General features: G+C 39.7%; 1 protein-coding gene and 1 long non-coding RNA gene across 2 annotated transcripts in view; one reads left to right on the plus strand and one right to left on the minus strand.

The window, feature by feature from the left end:
• The window catches only part of LOC145447143 (uncharacterized), a 307246-nt gene that overhangs the window by 163338 nt on the left and 124429 nt on the right, over positions 1-19479 (minus strand). The window lies entirely within an intron of this gene.
• Positions 8711-18563, plus strand: LOC145447136 (glutathione S-transferase omega-1-like). Its single transcript, XM_080325557.1, has 5 exons — positions 8711-9060; positions 9367-9472; positions 10902-11130; positions 11203-11371; positions 17515-18563. Exons 1-5 carry the CDS (start codon positions 9033-9035, stop codon positions 17703-17705), a joined length of 723 nt encoding a protein of 240 aa, XP_080181683.1. The 5' UTR covers positions 8711-9032; the 3' UTR covers positions 17706-18563.

Consider the following 19479-nt stretch of genomic DNA (forward strand, 5'->3'; position numbering starts at 1 on the left):
ACGACGATGTTGGCTGCATATGATTTCATAAATGTAGTAGCCTTAACAGCCCCTAAAGCGCGGTAACTGAACATATTTTCGAATATTCTACCAATGGGTATTGTGTCATTATAAACATTTTGCGTTACCCGAGAAGATACATGTTGCGATTTCGTATGTAGCCACCTCCGACTAACTGTCGAAAGTATGCGACCACCCTCCCCTGACCAAATGTACTTAGATATTTCTGCCACTTGAAGTAGTTTTCACGTGTTTAAAAATTACTACTTATACTGTTAATCGAGTAGAACATATAGGGAGTTACTTGTGCTACTTGAGTAGCAACGACAATCACATCTACAAACTATAGTTCAGTGGTTCTCAACCGGGGGTCCGCGGACCCCTGGAGATCCGTGAAGCATTTTCAGGGGGTCCACGAATCGAAGCGAATTTACAAAATAGATGATAACCTAATTTATATTTTTAAAATTAGGAAAATCCCGAGGCAGTTTTGCTTCATTGCAGTAGAACTCACATCAACAGGATGGCAGTCTGAGACTGAATATCCTGCTGTGTGGACTCATTTTCGTTGCTAAATTGCCAATAGCCCACTGATACAACTATTTGGTGTATAGAGGTGTTTTGCTGGGCATTGTGTAAAAAATAAATGGTTTGATACGTAAAGTCAATCACGGAGACTTCGAAATATTAGCAAAAATCCGCTTTCTCCTGTGATATAGGCCTACATAACCATTTCCCTAATAACTTCAAGATGAGCTGCTAGATATGAATTAACAGGCTTGACGTTATATGTTCAATAAAAAAAATTGTTTGTCAATTTTGGTGTCATCATTGTTGCGATCATACCCAAATGTGTCGTCGGAAGCGTTATGCCATACTATTACATTCACCACCACCTTTCTTTGTTTAAATGGATTCTCAGCACTCGTTGATATGAAATCGAAGACGCAGATTTTAAAGACACGGCCACGTATTTCAAAAAATGCAGTTGAATAATTAGTTTTGAAATAATAAAAGTCAACCCAATTTCTACATAAATATAATGCTGTTATTTTCAAGAAAAGTAATTTTGTTGCTTTTTATCACTAGCTTACAGTTATCAGTTGCACAAGACAGATGACGATTGTACGATATTTGAGCTAAATTTGAACTACAACTTCGGGGGTCCAAAAGGGGTCCGCGAATACAAAAAGGTTGAGAACCACTGCTAAAGTTCATAGTAAAATTATTACGGCAAATCAGAAACCACCAAAAATGTAAAGCTTTTTGTATATAGAACTGGCGTTTAATATTGCCGCAAAACACAAACAAAAAGCCTCGATACCATTTAAAAACATTTCTGCCTCTGTTCAAGTAAGGTATTTGGTATTTGTTGACCAGTGTGAATGTACGGGTCGAAAAGAGCTTCTGATTGGACGATGATAGAGAATCGCTTTATTCAAGTTCACCGAAAAACTCACTCATTATGTATTAGGCTACAACAACCCAGGTTTCATGATAGATGATTTCAATAACAATATTTGATCTGTTGCTATTGTATGCTAACCGTGATGTCACGAACGAAAGCTGAAATTTGATCAATTTATGAAAATGAGAAAAATTAATACGGAAAAAATCTGACGTGACGGAGAAATTATTAGCACAGAATCGAATTCAGCAACCATAAATTAGCCTAAATCAATCATTAAAATTTTTGACGCTAATTTTTTTCGAAATTCGTAAACCAGTTTTATCTCCGACTCGGTCAACTTTTTCCCCCTTAACTTACGATAAATACATCTTAATAAAGTTATGTTTCATTTTTTTGCTGTTCGATTGTTAGTTTGCTTTACTGAGAGTGATATTCCAATTTATGGTGATGTATTCTGTTACGAAGATATCGTGTTTTAGCTTATAATTGTATTTTATTGTCAGGCAAAATATATGCTTTACCCCCTAGCACGTTTTTGGTCATAACTTTTTTCCCCAAGGTAAAAAAAAATGACAAAACCCATCATTGAAAAGCTGATAAAATTATCTTTCCAACGGTATATAATACGTCTTTATAAGAATTTTTTCTAGGTTGACCGAAAATTCTACAGGGCTAATATCTCTTTCTTAGTGAAAGAATCAATTCTCTGATGTTGTGTTTTATGCTTATATCGCTAATAATTATCGTTGTATGTCATGTAGGCTAATTGGAAAGAAAACTTTTATTTTTACTTGACAAGTCTCCCTGAAACTGTAATGATATTTAGATGTACCCAAAAGTCTTATCGCAAATGTTCGATGCTCTTTGATTCGATGCACGAACGTTTAGTTCTGACAGTGTTTCGCGCAGTCGTTGTTATTTTGTAACTGCATTGCACTCAGTATTAGAAGTCAGGCGGTGGTTTTGGGGTCAAGGCTGGGCTTTGCTGGGTTCGGGTTGTTCGAAGATGAAAAACATCTCGGGCGTTTATAGGGCTTACCGAAAATCGCAAGCAATTCCTATTCTGTGGCAATTTGCATTATATATATTGACTTGACCATGACAGTTATTTTTGGTACGAGTCAAAAATATCAAAAATTGCCTATTTTTGACAGCTTGGCATCGCCGCAAATCAGTACCTGTAAACTCGAATTAGTCATATAAAACGTTTACGTTCGGTCTTTCTTATGAAACAGAAACCCCGAAAGTATCCGCTCAGGGCGACATGGACATAAGTCAGTGTTATGTTCTTGATCTTGTTTGAACAATAGTGTTATGTTCTTGATCTTGTTTGATAATAGTGTTATTTTCTTGATATTGTTTGAATAATAACTCATACGACGAGGTTGCAATATGAAATCAGTATATTATCAGAAGAGCAACTTAAGACAGGCGACACGATCCAGATTGCAGTTAAAACGAAAGACCCGCAGACAGCAGAACACAGGGTATAAATACGGATCACGACACGATTGCCGGTAATTACTAATCCTAGACAAATAGGAGACAAACGATACCAACGTAAAATGCACGAACATAACAATCAGGTTGACAACGATTTGGCAGAGCAGATGCGCTGGAGACAGAATGGCGGACTGCTGCTAACAATATCAAAGGTCAGTAGTCGGTTCACCGTGCTTGTCAAAATGACGGCATTCACACATATCACAATACTGCTTAACTAACATACCAATTCAGAAGGGCTGCTGGCACCGTTAGATCACAGCTCTCGCTGCCTATCCAATGGTTATTAGCAACCAAGAGAGATCTCAATTTTCAATATATTATGAAAAAGTATCCTTATGACAAATAAAATATTAGGAAAGGGGCTGATGTCGGTGGTGATACTTGGCTAGTGAACCCTGCCGTCTGTTCATTGACGAAATCAGATGTCGCTACTGGACAACGCAATAAATAGGGATGTGGTGAACCCCTGAAATGTTCTGTTTGGAAGGTTCTATGTCTGGGTGGAGAAATTGCGGCTCGTGAGCTACATGCCGCTTTTCAGAGACTGCACAAGTGCACATGCGTTTCGTCATTTTGCCAGAGCGGATGAACCTGATTATAAATTGATGCACTCTATCACGTAGGCCTACCAACAATATGCGTATTATTTTCGTGTTTTTTTTACTTGTAAAGAATAGTGAAGGTGGCATTACAGAGTTATAACTTTTCAATTGAGCTCTCAAATCGAGTTCACATAAACAATTTTTACGGAGTAATGAGATAACCGAGCTGAAATCTTCCTTAAATCGACAGCAGCACTTGAAGGAACTGCTCCGCACTGCTTTGCCGACATGAGCCTGATTTCAAACACCTTGCAGACGATGAGGCGCACCGGTTTACAATGAGTAGAGCTAAGCAAAGCTAAGCGAAGCGAAGCTGGAGTTCACAGGTTCACACTGCCGGCGCCAGTCGTATGCATCCACGCATGACCTGCGATCGTTCCGTCGTACTCGTAAACAGACATTATCGGCTCCCGCGGTCTCACTAACCTATAGTATGGTCCCCATATGCACACTTCGTCGATGGCAGCCGAGCGATTGATCGAATCTATAAGGTAATGCCCAGCACTGTATGAAAAGTCGCACAAGTCCACTATCAACAGATGAATCATTCGAAAAAGATATAGCCTATTCAAACCTGATGTTATTTTGGGTAGACCCAGCAAGATGACTAGGATTTCTTTGTGATCAAACCTGCTCGTCTGTATACTATTCCTTACCAGCAGTTTCCACCTTGACGTTGTTAAAAAGCTGTATAGCCTACAACAAATCCAATTGAATTTAATATACAGAACATCACGGCATCAGGAGTAATATAAAGTAGTTTACACAATAACAAAACAGACATGTAGACCTATGCCCGCATTTCCATTCTGACACACTTCATTTCGAAATTTGTCTCCAATGGTGATAGCGAACAATATCTTCTTCTGCTATAAAAAATTTCAATAAAGTTAGAGAATGATCAATCATCGCATTGAACACAAAATCTATAAATGTCAACAATTCCTGTATGAAGAATCAGCTACTGCTAATAGGATACTAATTGGCTGTTGCTTTTAACATATCCAAATATCCATGCACTTCCATTGTAGATCCAAGGTACTTAGGAAAATGTAATATCATGTTGAATTCATCAGCTATCTTTTACCTTTAGTGATCAAACCTGCTCGCCTGTATACTACACCGTACCAGCACTATACCCAAGACGCCGTTGAACAAATGTATTATAAATCCAATATAATTTTAAAGTCAGAAATCACAGTATCAAGAAGTCATCTGAAAGCGGTTGACACAATAACATTGATACAAAGCAAAGTGTGCAATTATTTCCATTTTGACGCCCGAAGTTTAAATTGGGCTTGGTAACAGAGAGCACATTTTTTCTATAAAACATTAGTCCAAAGTTGGAAATGGAAAATGAGCCATCGCGTTGACAACAAAATGCATCAACGCCGACAACTTTAAACATGTATAAATCATCAGCTACTGCTAATAACATATTGTCAATATACTTTTTTATAGTCGAAGAATAATGAGGCAGAATTGAGTGATGCTTTCAACATGCTTTTCCACGGTAGATTCAAGGCAATTAGGAAAATGCCATATCATGTTGAATTCATCAGCTATCTTTTACCATTAACTTTATCATATAATCAATTTGTGAAACAACATATTTTGTGATTCAATGTTAACAGAATATGTTTGTTAAAGCTGGAATTGGAAACACTGAACTATCACGTCGACCACCAATTGCGCCATATGTGAAGCACCACATCAGCTACTCTGAATAGCATAATATCAAAATACTCTTTATAATTGCAGAATATAAAGCCAAAGATGGCTGACCTAGTGGGTGCTTACAATTTGCAACATAACATGCTTTCCATCTATAGATCCAAGGCATTTCTGAAATGTCATATCCTGTTGAATTCCTCAGCGATCTTTTCCTGTTCATTTCGTCATGAACCAAGGTTGGAGTACATCACAGATTGAGCGATTTCTGCAACAGCAGAATTGCTGATTCGACACGAAAATCCGCAATTGTTTGATAAAAGTCGCCAGTCATCACTATCTGCAAAACAACAATATCATATAGATCAGTGGTTCCCAACCTTTTTCCACCCACGTACCATTTCGAGGTTTTATGCAGTGCTCGCGTACCACCTACATCCACCATTTATGACGTCATAATCACATATCTGACCTATGCGAGGTGTAATAAGAATTCTATTAAACTAGGCATTATCAGCCAGGGTTGATGATGAGATGCATGGAATTGTTTTTTCACCACCAGTCACAAGAAGAACAACAACTTAATGAAATAAAAACAAACAACATAAGTTCATTTGTTTAATGCAGGGGTGGCCAACCTTTTTGCTATTCACAGCCGCATTTTGAGTAGTCATGTAGCCCACGGCCGCATTCCAGGACATAGTTCGTAATGAACAAACTGGATGACAACTGCCCATTTTAAACTGTCCATGTCCATTTTCGGTAAGCTCCAGACTAACCTGTTTATTCATATCGGCGTACGTACCGAAATCGCGAGTGGTCATGTTATGAATGGATATCTTGGTTTCGTCATGGTCGCGAATGACTCACGAATGAATTTTGTCATTAATATTCGTAGTTTCACAAATTCGTATCAAATATTTATACTTTCTCAGCCAATGTGATCAGATTCCCCGGTATAAAGTTGATGGACGGCGTGTTTTCGAAAATTTAGGGCATCAGTTATAAATGATGATGTATCTTCGGGTGGATCAAATGTAATAAGTCACTTTGTTGCATACTGCTATTTCCTGACCTCCCATCAGGATTGGGGGGGGGGGGGTATATTGGAAAGATATTGAAATCGCGCAAATGCACCATAGAAACAAATTTCTTTCGTGAGAAGGACACGATTCCAAGTTGGTATTTTTATCTGGGGCGCATCAGTTTTCGTTGCTGCTCACATATGTACTGTGGTGCTCAGGTTGCAAAGGGCGCTACTACATTAATATCGAAAAAAAATGAAGTCGAAGAAAATTTCAAAGTTAATCAAAATCTCCTAAAAATTTGCGAGTCAATTCGTGAATTCAATTTTCATGTCGACGGCCGCCAACCCATACAAATTGAAATACGTGTCCACGGCCGCACAAATTTCCTTCTACTGCCGCAGGTTGGCCACCCCTGGTTTAATGCGATGGCTGCATTTGTTTATTTTCCAATAGCTGGTCGATGCGTGGCATACGTTTGCTCACAGCGCATCGAAAGTCATGCATGAGCGCAACAAGTCGGTTTCGTTTCTTCGACGTACCTTACCACGACGATGACGGCGGTTTCAGAAAACTCAAAATCAACCCCAACTGAACTAATAACTCCCTTCGGTCGAAAAAAACAGAATCTACTCGCGTACCACCTTGAAGACCTTCGCGTACCACTAGTGGTACGCGTACCACAGGTTGGCAACCACTGATATAGATAGAACATAAATCTACAGTTAGCATGCACAAAATAGATCCACAGCTATAGCACGCACAAAATAGATATACCAGAGCAAGGCAGACAGACTGGGTGTGAGCCTAGTTGACTCTAAAGTGCTGGACATTAGCAATTTTGTGTTAAGAATTCAAAATAGCGATGCTAAATTTCTGGTGAAAGCCAGTCAAAAATAGCATAGCAGCGACATTATTTGACATGACACTTAAGAAGATATGACCAAACCGGCCTAGTTGGAATTCCGGAACGTTTAGCATAATATATTTGGCGTGCCAAGACGGTTCCTACTGTCTCGCCTATATCATGTGTATAGTGAACAAAATCTCTGGTATGCGGTGCAGTGTACGCAGAGAACCGATTCCATATCGGCAAACCGGTACCATGTCTTTGAAGTTTCTCGTCTATTCAGTATTGGGTGAACTCATCTTTTCTTTTCCTTGGAATCGGTCACATTAGAGCAATGTCAACGCCAAAAGCAGTAGCTATACATGTCTCTTGCGACATCTACTCAACGGCACCGGTGTATGACAACCGCCGACTACCGTACTTCATTCGATCTTGAGTCAGCGCCGCGATGAGCGCTTCGCTACATCGCTAGTCGCTACTTCACGAAAAAACGCTCGGGGAGCGTTTCGAGCGAACAGAAGTCAAGCGTAATGAGGCGTTAAAAACTAGAATAAACCCACAGAGCTTTCGCCTTCAGTGTAAACCAGTGTCCACCGGCCTTAGTCCAGAACTTAGATTCCTGGAATATCGGCTATAATGCTATAGGATGCAGACTCCTTTGAAGTCAGAATCAGGAAGAGCTTATAAAACCATGGATATTAGCTTATTCTTATGGCATTTGGATTCTTCATACGCAGGATGCACAAACTCCGCAATTCATATTACGCCGTCGGTTCGCGAGGTCCATTGCCGATAGCGCATTGCCTCACTACGTTGCGAATCAGCGACTGCATGAATTGTAGGCATGATTGGTGTGACATATTAATTTGTGTGTTATCATGTATTTCCCACTGCGCAATGAAGCTTATTTTCACTTTCTTTGGCGATTTGCAGTTGTTCTGGTGCCCTGACATTAGTAAACTTTGGAATTTCTCAATCAGTGCGGCATTAGTATTCGCTTGATACCAGTAACTTATTGTCGTGTCATTCGTGTGTAATTCAAAACCCCAGGAATAGTAATGGAGAATAGTGAGAATAGTGCGATACTATAGTTTGAAACTTCATTCACTTGTAACGGAAACTTTTATTGCCAATCTAGATCAATACAATATCAGATCACAATCACAATCTCAAACTAGAAACGCCTTGACGCTTGACGATTTCTTCATGGCCAACCCTTCGAATATATGCAATTACTTAAGAATCTTGGCGATATTATATCATATCGCAATTTGATTGATTTGATTTGATTAATTTGATAAAAATTTTAATAAAGTGATGATGGTGATCATGATGATGATGATTCCCACATTGAGATATTAACGAATCTGGATTGCTATTACAGAACAAAAGCCTGTTATCGTCCACCGTAATGTCGCGCGTCTGTTATCACTAGATGTGAACAATGCGTCTACACACGGGCTGTAATAGGCATAGATGAGTTTTCCATGGTGTTACCCAAATACCCCATTACAATATGTTCACATGAAAGGAGTACTAAACGGATTGGAATCTATCTCATAACCGCCGTGATCGTGATGCATTGATGGGAAAGGATATAATATATAGTACGCCATTCATGCTTTCGAGTATTAATTAACAACCAATTAGAGCGAGTATGAGTCAGTGATGCTTCAAGTTTTTCCAGTGAAGTAATGCACCATTGAAACGCTCGCAAAAACCGCTATCGATCGATACGATGATATAACCTACCGTATTGGTTGCTTTTGTTATGTATTGGGTAGATAGCGAGGGCACGCGATGTTAGGCTAGTATACTCATTATAATGATATCCCTTGAAATCGGTGTGTACTGCATAAACACCAAATGTTTTGCTGGAATTGTGTATTCGTTATACTTAACCTATATCTTTACTATTGCCATGAAGGATTTATTTTTTGTAGTCGACAATCCGCAACTTTTCGGCGATGGCACCACCAAGACATATGACGAGTGGTGAGTACATATCTGCCTATAGCTGGACGATATGCTATCATGTCAGTCAGCGATGATATTTAATCAATATTACTGTTATTAATATAGACGGGAATAATTCCATCCCCCCTTCTATACCAATCTAACCCAACCGAGGTGCCAAACTTAATGAGTATGGTGAATTGCAAGCAAGATCTTACGATGTATAGGCCTATCAGTCTGACGAGTTCTGAGGGACGAATCCTTTCAAACCAGTATTGTAAACGCAACTTATATGACATATAATCATGCGAAACCAAGCTTGATATAGCTGGTCGCAAATTTCAGAGGATCCTTTTCCCGCGAAGACTCCCGGGAAGTTGAGGCTGTACGGCATGCACTACAGCCCTTACGCAATGCGAGTTCGACTCATGTTAGAAAAGAAAGGCGTCGAGTAAGTTGAGTGAGAACATAATTCTGCATGCTAGCTTAGGGTTACCATACGTCCTATTTTAAAAGGATTTGTCCTCTTTTTTAACTGTTTTGAAAGTGTCCTAGGAGGACGCCAAAATGTCCTCTTTTTTGAGAATGAGTTTGTTTAGTCAACCGACCGCGAAGTGGGAAAAATGTACCATTTTTCAGGATTTTCCTCCGGTTTTGAAGTCTGAAAATTTTGAATAAGTGTCCTCTTTTCAGATTTCCAAAATATGGTAACCCTATGCTAGCTTCGCTTTTTCGCTGCTGCGACGCGTTTGGGCCGTAGCGGAATTTCGTAGCTTGTAAGGATCTTAGTTTTGCTGCAATCGGAGAGGATGCCTCGAGACTTTAGTGAAGCTATCCCACTGGAAACCATACGTATGTAGCCGAAATGTAGTCTTAATATATGGTGTAACTTAAGCATGGGACTCTCCACAATACCAACAACTAATAGGAATGGTCATGCACTTTTTAGTCGAGCCTATAGCACACGGGTGGGCAAAATTTTTATCTCGCAGGCCGCTATCGAAATTTGAATCCATTCGCGGCCGCACTATATAAAATTGGGATACTAAGTCCAATTTCAATATTGGTATTTGATTTGTGTAGTGACCGACGACATGGCAATAATATATAAGTTTGTTTGGATATTTAAAACAAACCAAACATTGATTTGATGATAACTATTATATATACACACGTCAGAAAAATTAGCAAGAATTTATAAGCTGGTCGTCCTCATGGTCAAAATTAGGGATGAAAGTAGGTTGTCCCGATTCTTAGGACTGGATGTAAATTTGAGTCTGTGAGCAGCGATCTGTGCATAGACTTACAGATTGTACTTTTGGTTTGACTGGTTTGACTATACTGACATCATCATAACCCCCACGTTACCTTCAAACACGATTTTACAATATATAAATATTATAAGTATAAGTACTTCTACACATAAAATGAAGGAATTCATTCAACACACTCGCGAATCAATTTTTCCAAGTACAGCGCTAAAAGTAATAAACTGGCTCGTGTTGCCAATCTAAAATCACACTCGTGGTCCGAATTAAGTCATTTACATTTCACTTTATGTGATGTTTAGCAATTGAAACTTTTCAAAATGAATGGGCCTCGAGGTCGGCTATCGCTCCGTCAACGAAATAAAAACTACTATAATAAGAATATAATACTTATCATTATGATATATTGAGAAAAAGTTGATTCAAGAACCTACAGTAATTTGATTTTAGTGCCCATTTTATCAAAATTTTTACAAAGTTTCTTGAGGCTTTCGCGGGCCGCACAAAACGCTGTTGCGGGTCGTAGTTTGCCCACCCCTGCTATAGCAGCATATTGATAGATTCCATAAACAGACGGCAATGCCAATAAACGACGTTTTTTTAATATTTCAGCCATGAAGTTATCAATATTAACCTCCGAAGTAAGCCGCAATGGTTTCTCGATAAGTACCCGGTCGCGACAGTACCCGTGATTGAACAGGATGATAAATTACTGGGCGGATCATTAGTGATCTGTGAGTACATCGATGAAGTGTATTCCAAGGAGGGAGAAAGAACACTTTCCGCTGATCCTTACGAGAAAGGGAGAACCAACATGCTAATACATGATAAATTCGGAAAGGTCGGGAGTACTCTTCTCTCAACTAATATGACTAGGGCCTATTCATTATTGTTTTAAATATACTTCCTGAAGGCTATCAGTTCAGTGTACAAGCGAATTGGATGGGAACAGAACTGGGAAGAAGACTTCTTCATGCATTTCGGTGAACTGGATAAGGAGCTTGGCGAGAAGAAGTATTTCGCCGGGGGAGACGAACCAACATTCGTTGACTACATGATATGGCCGTGGATGCGAATAGTTGGTGAGCGTTCAATGAATACTTTACGAACTTTTCTTACATTTATGTAGTCTGAATCATATGAATTTATCCCCTATGTATTTTATTGAAGTATCAATTTACTTCACTACTCTTATCTAGGGTTGCATTTAAAAAACATGTTTAAAACACGGCCCTTGTTTCAAACATGTCTTTTCATTGTTTTTTATTCTTTGTTTTTAGCCATGACGTCACGAATCTTTGATTGTGAGGTCATAGTGGAATGGCATTGATCATTGAAAATATAGGGTAAATATGGCTCCTTTGACAAAAAAGGCTGACTTGAACGGACCAGATCAGAATAAGAATTAGAGCTACACATTTTTTCTTCTTCTAATTCGATTAGAATTACTGAATTCACAGTAACTTGGAAATTGAAGGAAAATGAGTAACAAATAGTGCAAGATTCAAGTTCAGTTCATATGAACTCAGAGATCATTCTCATAACCATGAGCTTGATCAATGTCTGTACAGCAAGCTTGGCTTGTTTCGCATTATGCAGGTATCCCGCATGACTGAAAACTCTTTCCGAAGAAGCTGATGTCGCTTCCATGTCTACCAGTTCCAGTAACTCGAAACATCAAAGACCATGCTCTCGCGCTCTGATGCGAAATATTTTTCCACTTCATCTTCTAATATATTTTCGTTGGTTAGATCTACCTCTCTTTTTCTTCATGTATTTGAGGACATGAAAGTGAAGCCCTAGTTACCTATCTCTCTCCCTTCGCTCATGTTCTGTTTGTGATCAAAACTAGGAGGTTGTTTGCAGACTATACAAGCTACTATGTCAGCATATGGTTATTATTCGTCACATCAACTACTACGACGGTACGTTGTAAGTAATGCAGTGACGGCTTTGTACTGGAATTCCCTACGCGAGATGTAGGCCTATATTGTTTATCGCGAGGACAAAGAGGTATTTTCGGGAATACAATACGCTAGATTAGAACTAAAATATAGTATAGAATAGGCAGGGGTTCTCAACCCGCGGCCCGCAGACGATTATTTTGCGGCCCGCGAGTCCGCGACATCTTTCAACATGAACGCAATTACTACTGGCAAAGTATTGTCACCCGTGTCACATTCGTAGAAGAACAGTTGTCGTAACGAAATGTAGAAGCTTATAGGCCTACATATCGCCAGATCTCAGAGAAAACGTTCCTAGCTAGCTTTCAAGCCCATGAATCCATATTTCGAGGCATTGTTAAAATTGCCGACGACGTTACAGCCGCACTGCTCAATATTGCTTGGAATATCGGTAAGCCCAAGAATCTGCTAAAGAAGGCGTGACTTCAATAAAACTTTAACGTATGCCTACTGTGCGAATATTCGCTGTTTCCGGAACTTAGTATCAGGTTCAACATCACCTGACATATTTCGAAGCTACAATTGTCTGATTCAGCCGTGACCAGAAGAGTAACAGCGAGGTCAGTCGATCTTTTATCGCATATGATCTGAAACACGTTGCTACGTAGACTTTTAGCCTGACATTGGACGAATCCACCGACTTCACAGTGCACACACATTACATAGCTAATTATCCAGGTGCGTTTTATCAGGCTGGACATATTTTCAGAGGAAATGCTGACGGGGCAAACGTGGGTAGGGGGAAGGGGACCAGTGAAAAACATAAACTTGAAAAAGCTGACTTCTATAACTATTGGTGTAGGGCTCCAGCCATGGAATGAAATGAGCAGTGTTGATTGGTTTGCTCAGAAATTACCCCGAACGCCAGAATTCTTCTCATATCACTGTGAGCTCAAAGTGATAATGGTCATTGTAACGAAAAAGTTACCGTAATTTTATACTTGCTCGCTCACGCATTAAAACAGAGAGTTCGGTTCTCTGGTGGAAGGGTGTAAAGGTGCATGTGCCGACTTGGCAACGAATGCAAAGTAGGCCTATGTTCCGTGAAGAGATTTACTTGTGCCACTGGAAGATAGATATTCTCAAAAAAAAAACAGCAACTGCAAACTTACGAACGCTGTCCAATATTGCTTTAGAATGCATAAAAATGTACTAAATGCTAGGGATGGTGTGAACCTTTGAAAGGTTCAGGTTCGTGTGAACGCGAACCTTTATGAAAGGTTCTGTGTGAACACGAACGTGAACCTCATGACGTCACGTAACGTCATACTGCCAATTCCAACCCTACCTTTCAGTGAATTGATATATTAATGTAGGTACGACGTAAGTACACGATACCTAGCGACAACTCGGTCCACATTATGCCACAATGCTGAAGTACATACTGACTTTTTACCCGTCGCGAAATTTATCAACTGGAGCAATCAAATGATATAACAATCCCATAAAATCTATATCTTCCGTCGCTTTGCCAACAATTTCGACGAGGATTTGCAGGGAATATAAGCTTGCGCATTAACGGTCTAGGCCAGACCGGGAAATGTATTCGGCGTTTGATTATTGTTAAATTGATATTGAGCAGCGAGTGTAAAACTGGTTTCTATACTTGCTACCGATATTATCCCATTTTCAAGTTATACAGGAGTAGCCAATAGGGATGGTGCGAACCTCTGAAAGGTTAGGGTTCGTGTGAACGCGAACCTTTTTAAAAGGTTCTGTGTGAACGCGAACGTGAACCTCATGACGTCACGTGACGTCATATTGCTAATTCTAACCCTATCTTTCAATGAAGTGATAGCCTATATTAATTAGAGGTTGACCGATTATCGACATGGCCGATTATCGAGGCCGATATTTAGAGCTTTCCCGATTATCGATATCGGCCTATGAAGGCCGATATCGCGGCCGATATTTTATATTTGAAAAAGTATCAAAAATATTGGAAATTCATCGCTCCGTGTTCTCAATCTCAAGAAATCGACGACGCAAAGGGCGATCTATGACAGATTTACCCTTGCAGGACGAGTTTCACTGGGTGAACAATGAACATGCAGAGAAACTATGCTTCCTGCATTATTACAATCTACCTTTTCTGGACTGATCTGCAATTTCTATCGTTTTGATTTCTGGGTTATCCCAAATTTCAACGAATGTGCTCAACTAAGCAATAATTCTTTTCGATTTCAGTTTTCTCGTATGTTGTTCAGTTTTCTGTGGCACGAACAAGTGCCATCTTGCCTAATATATGATAATTTTGGTGAAATTGTTCTCTGGTGCTTTCATATTAATATCGGCCTATGATATCGGTTATCGGCCTTGTGAGTGTGCCGATATATCGGTATCGGTATCGGCCTGTAAAAATCAATATCGGTCGACCTCTAATATTAATGTACTCGATACCTAGCGACGACTCGGGCCACATAATACCACAATGCTGAAGTACATATTGGCGTTTTAAACGTCGCTATAAATGTATCAACTGAGTCAATCAAAGGATATAATACTCCCATAAAATCAATATCTTCCGTCGCTTTGCCAAAAATTTCGACGAACACTTACCAGGGAATATACGTCTCAGTGTTGGGATGACTCGAGTCATGACTTGACTCGAGTCAGACTCGAGTCAACTTTTTCGTATGACTTGACTTGACTCGAGTCACTTTGCAAAAATGACTTGACTTGACTGGACTCGACGTTTCAAAAATGTGGATTGACTCGTGACTCGGAGCAAAATTTTCGAGTCAATTTCAAGTCATCAATAAGCAAACTGTGTCGACTAAATCCTTGTATCATGTCTACGTTCCGATTATTTGCGATACGGCGCTGACACTTGTGAGAGCAACTAGGCCATGGAAAACTGAATGCGTTCAGTTTTCTATGAACTAGGCATTCACTTAGTGTACATTTCACTGGTCCTCCATTGTTACATCTCAAATAAATTGACCGCAAACGAAATGATCACGGCTTACGTTGTCGTAGTTACGTAGTAGTAGTAGAGTAATAGAAACGTATCTCTGTTTCTTAGTCGACTCAGCGCTTACATTGGGCAGTGCTCACCTTTACCAAACCTCCTCTATGATTTAAATCGAATGAATATAGTTTATGCGCTTATACTCTCACGGATGTGTGTAGATGGGTAGTGTATTGTACCATATCAATATGTTCAAAGTTCTCGAAGCTTCGTATTCGATACTCTATTTTGGCTGATAGTAACGGACTGTAGCATGTAACTATTAGTTAATCACGTATTTTATTAGCAGTTCTACGTGTGCGTGTGCGATACATCGCCTTTTTGCTTGTATATTTAACTTTATATTCGTTATTTGATTCAAGCTAAATGGGCAATTATTCTGTCTTTCACGCAGCTGGCAAAATGTCATGACTTTGAATCACGACTCATACGTCGAAAATTCAATTTGACTTAAATTGTGACTTGACTCGTGACTTGACTTGACTTGACTCGACTTGACTCGAGTCACCTCCAAAAATCGAGTGACTTGACTTGACTCGAGTCACCTTCGAAAATCGATTGACTTGACTTGACTCGAGTCAAAATCTGCAATGACTCGAGATGACTCGTGACTCGAAGGTAGTGACTTGATCCCAACACTGATACGTCTTAACGGTCTAGGCCAGATCGGACAATGTATTCGGCGTCTGAGTATTGGTACATTGATATTGAGCAGAGCGTACAACGGGTTCCTATACCTGCTACCGATATTACCCCATTAACAAGTTATACAGCAGTAGCCAACACCCCGATCGCACGGATGGGGGTTTTATGACACAATAAACATGCGAAGTGAAGATTCACCCCGTATGCCTGCTAGATTTTTTACATCAGAAAACGATATCAATCTCATCGATTTGTTGAATATTAAAAGCATCATTCGCTGACTACGTATTTCGCTCGTGATGTTGTGTGAGTGCGGGTCAAGCTCACAGCACAGAGAGTCACTAAATATTCACAAACAGAAAGCTGGACATTTCGTGCAAACTTTTGTAACACAGCAAGTAAAACTTTTGAGATTGTGAAGGTGCATGCTCGTTTAGTGTTGATTTTTAATGCTGCGCCTTGCGTAGAGTGGCCCGCAGTTGAAATGCAATAACTTGAACCAAAGATGTTATAACGAAGTGAAAATTGTACTATATGAAAAAGGTTCACAGTGCAGAACCTACCAAGGTTCTGTTGTGAACGCGAACCTCTAAATTTCCGAGGTTCACACGCAGAACGCGAACGTGAACCTCACGTTCACACCATCCCTAGTAGCCAACACCCCAATCTCGCGGATTTGGTTTTTAAGATACAATAAACATATCAAATCAAGATGAACCTCTTGCATATCTGCTAAATTTTTGACGTTAGACAGCGATGTATTCTTTATATGAATTTCATTGGTTGGATGAAGAAGCATCATTCGCTGACTATCGACACATGTAGCGTATTTCGATCTCGATGTTGTGTGATAGCGGGTCAAACTCACAGCAGAGTTCCTAAACATGCACAAACGGAAAACTGGATATTTCGAGCAAAATTTTGTAACAAAGCAAAGTATAATTTTTTAGATTGTCAAGGTGCATGCTCGTTTAGTGTTGATTTTTTATGCTGTCAGCGCCACGCATGGAGTGACCCGCCGTTGAAATGCAAGGAATTTCAACCAAAGATGTTATAATGACGTGTAAAATTGTAATATATGAAAAAGGTTCACAGTGCAGAACCTACCAAGGTTCGTTTGCGAACGTGAACCTCTAAATTTCTGAGGTTCACACACAGAACGCGAACATGAACCTCGCGTTCACACCACCCCTACTAAACGCCCCTATAAGACTGGTAAATAATCTCATAGTAGCCTAAATTTAATAGTAGTTTACAAATACATGGTGATAGTGTTCTGCGGCCCGCAGGGTCTCTGGCTGTTAAAATGAGGCCCGTTATACGAGGGAAGTTGAGAACCCCTGGAATAGAGTATAATAGTACAGAATAGAATATAGAAACATATAACAAATTAGATTAGAATTAGAATTAGAGCACATGAACATTTTATAGATTAGATTAGAACTAGATTACGGGCATTTCGCTCTAATTTAGTGAAATCAGACAACTAAAATTATCTAGTTGTTCAAGTCTGCTTGGGTATACCGACGCTGATTAGCGTCAGGTTTAGGAAAATATCGCGAGGGTTTTTCACATGCTCGTGGATTGCAATAGGCTACTTCTCAATCAAACTCCGCAGGCTGTGCTAATATTCATTCGATGGCAGGACCCGACTGCGAGATTGATGATGTGCTCTCGACTGGAAAGTTACCAAATCTTGAGAGGTGGATTGAAGACATGAAAAAAGACGAGACTGTAAAGGCATGCCACACGTCGCCCGATGTATTGAAGAAATGCTGTGATGCATATCGCACCGGAATACATGTATACGACCTGGAGTTAAACCAGTCAACTTGAAAAAGTAGACGCGTGTGACTTACATGCCATAATATTTACAATTTCATATATATACACAAATCCCATCGATTCCAGATCGTATGATATATCTCGGACTTGGTCTAATTGGAAGCATATATGTCTAATTGTACCTCCAGACGTGTCGTAATAAAATTGCGTAGCTAGTGAAAATGTAAATACGAACCAAAATGTTGTAATTCGTAGTTAACAGGAGGTTCTTTCCTTTTGCATTTATTTTAATTTTACACATCTTATCGGTATCATCCTTATCGCTGACGCCTTACCAATTACATTTCATTATCCTCACTACGCTCTGAGTAGCCTAATCGTTTGATTACATTTAATTGACTGTCCTGTAGCCTATTCGCTGTTGGTCGCTCAAACTTTTGGTTGTTAACAGTCGCTTGAAACATTTTTCTGTGTTGGTAGTTTTCAGTACGCATGATTAGGAATAGTTCGAATACGTTCGAGTTTTTTTTTTAATTAAAGGGTATTCTACGTATCACGAATGAAACACGAATAGCTTGAGATTGTTGCTAATTACGTCGCTACGATTGTCAAAGAACACCTCTCTACCGAATCAATTACATGTTTAACAGTAATTGTAATTGTGATTGTAATTATTACATGTTTAACAGTAATTGTAATTGCAATGGTATTTTGAAATTTTTAACATTGAGTAATTGTAATTGTAATTGCAACTGAACTGAACTATTGTAATTGATTCAACTCTGATGGCAACCCTAATGTATAGGCCTACTCAACCGGCTAATCATTGCATTTTGGCCAATTCAATTGTTAGCAAATAAGCAGTGCTGCCAATTGCTAGAATAAAACCGCTCTGATCCGTGATGCAAACCATTGCCAATATATGCTTGCTAATACAGGATCCAAGCGAGAAGCACGGGCTTGGGGTAACATTTTCGAATCAGTTGGCTGGTCCGCCCCGCGACGCAATTCGAGTTTAAAACCCCTGCTTTAGAGTGTTTGATGCAACACCCTTATATCTATTTGTTACGTCGTTTATCCAAGATATAACTTGGTTTACTATGACTGAAACGACGTAATTCCGACATGTAAAGGTTCATGCCGATATGAGGCGGTAAATTTGGTTTAAGAAAGCTTATCAAGTGGAAGCAGAGAAGTTAAGGCGTAGAATCTCACTGAAGTTCGAGTAGAAGCGGGGCTTTTCGAAGTTATCCGAAACTACTTGACGTTGACGAGTAGTTGACGTATAGAATATACGATTCGTGCAGAATGAATAATATTAATGAACCGAATAATGTGGAGTTCTCAAAAATATATTTTGCAGTGTATGAATCGCCCGATTATCATAGCTATTTCATTCATGAAAGTGAGGGTTATAATGACTCGAGTCAGGACCGAAACAACACTTCGTCAGCTCCCTCCCAAAACGCTGGTCTTGGGCCCCATAGGGTGATAAATCTAACTTCTGGGGGGGGGGGGGGGCGGCGCCCCAGCACGATTTCAAACTGGTATTTCTTCGCCGGCAAATAATTTTCCTTGCGGGATGGCATTTATCTTGTGGGGTTCAGATTGCCAGGACAGGGAAATTTGGCGCCAGCCATTTAGCGCCTATGGAAAATGAAACATATAGATAAATATATATATCGAAGTTTTCGTTCAGCATAAGGGCAGTCCTTTTCGGCCAAGGTTTTCTCGCTTCCGATCGTTCTGGCACACTTCTCGGAGTCGCATGTTACATGGCCGAAACTTCATATGTTTTGGTGCGTCGTGGCACGGTAATGGCCGA

The sequence above is a fragment of the Botryllus schlosseri genome, chromosome 9 (genome assembly GCF_051294905.1).
Source record: "Botryllus schlosseri isolate E-star chromosome 9, Bs_hap1, whole genome shotgun sequence".
In the NCBI taxonomy this organism is placed as follows: Eukaryota; Metazoa; Chordata; class Ascidiacea; order Stolidobranchia; family Styelidae; genus Botryllus; species Botryllus schlosseri.

Excerpts from the sequence above, each read along its gene's own strand:
- LOC145447136 (XM_080325557.1), top strand. The coding sequence starts at position 9,033 with ATGGCACCACCAAGACATATGACGAGTG. Across the intron at positions 9,061-9,366 it reads ACCAAGACATATGACGAGTG|AGGATCCTTTTCCCGCGAAG; the intron begins GTGAGTACATAT and ends CGCAAATTTCAG. Across the intron at positions 11,131-11,202 it reads TACATGATAAATTCGGAAAG|GCTATCAGTTCAGTGTACAA; the intron begins GTCGGGAGTACT and ends TACTTCCTGAAG.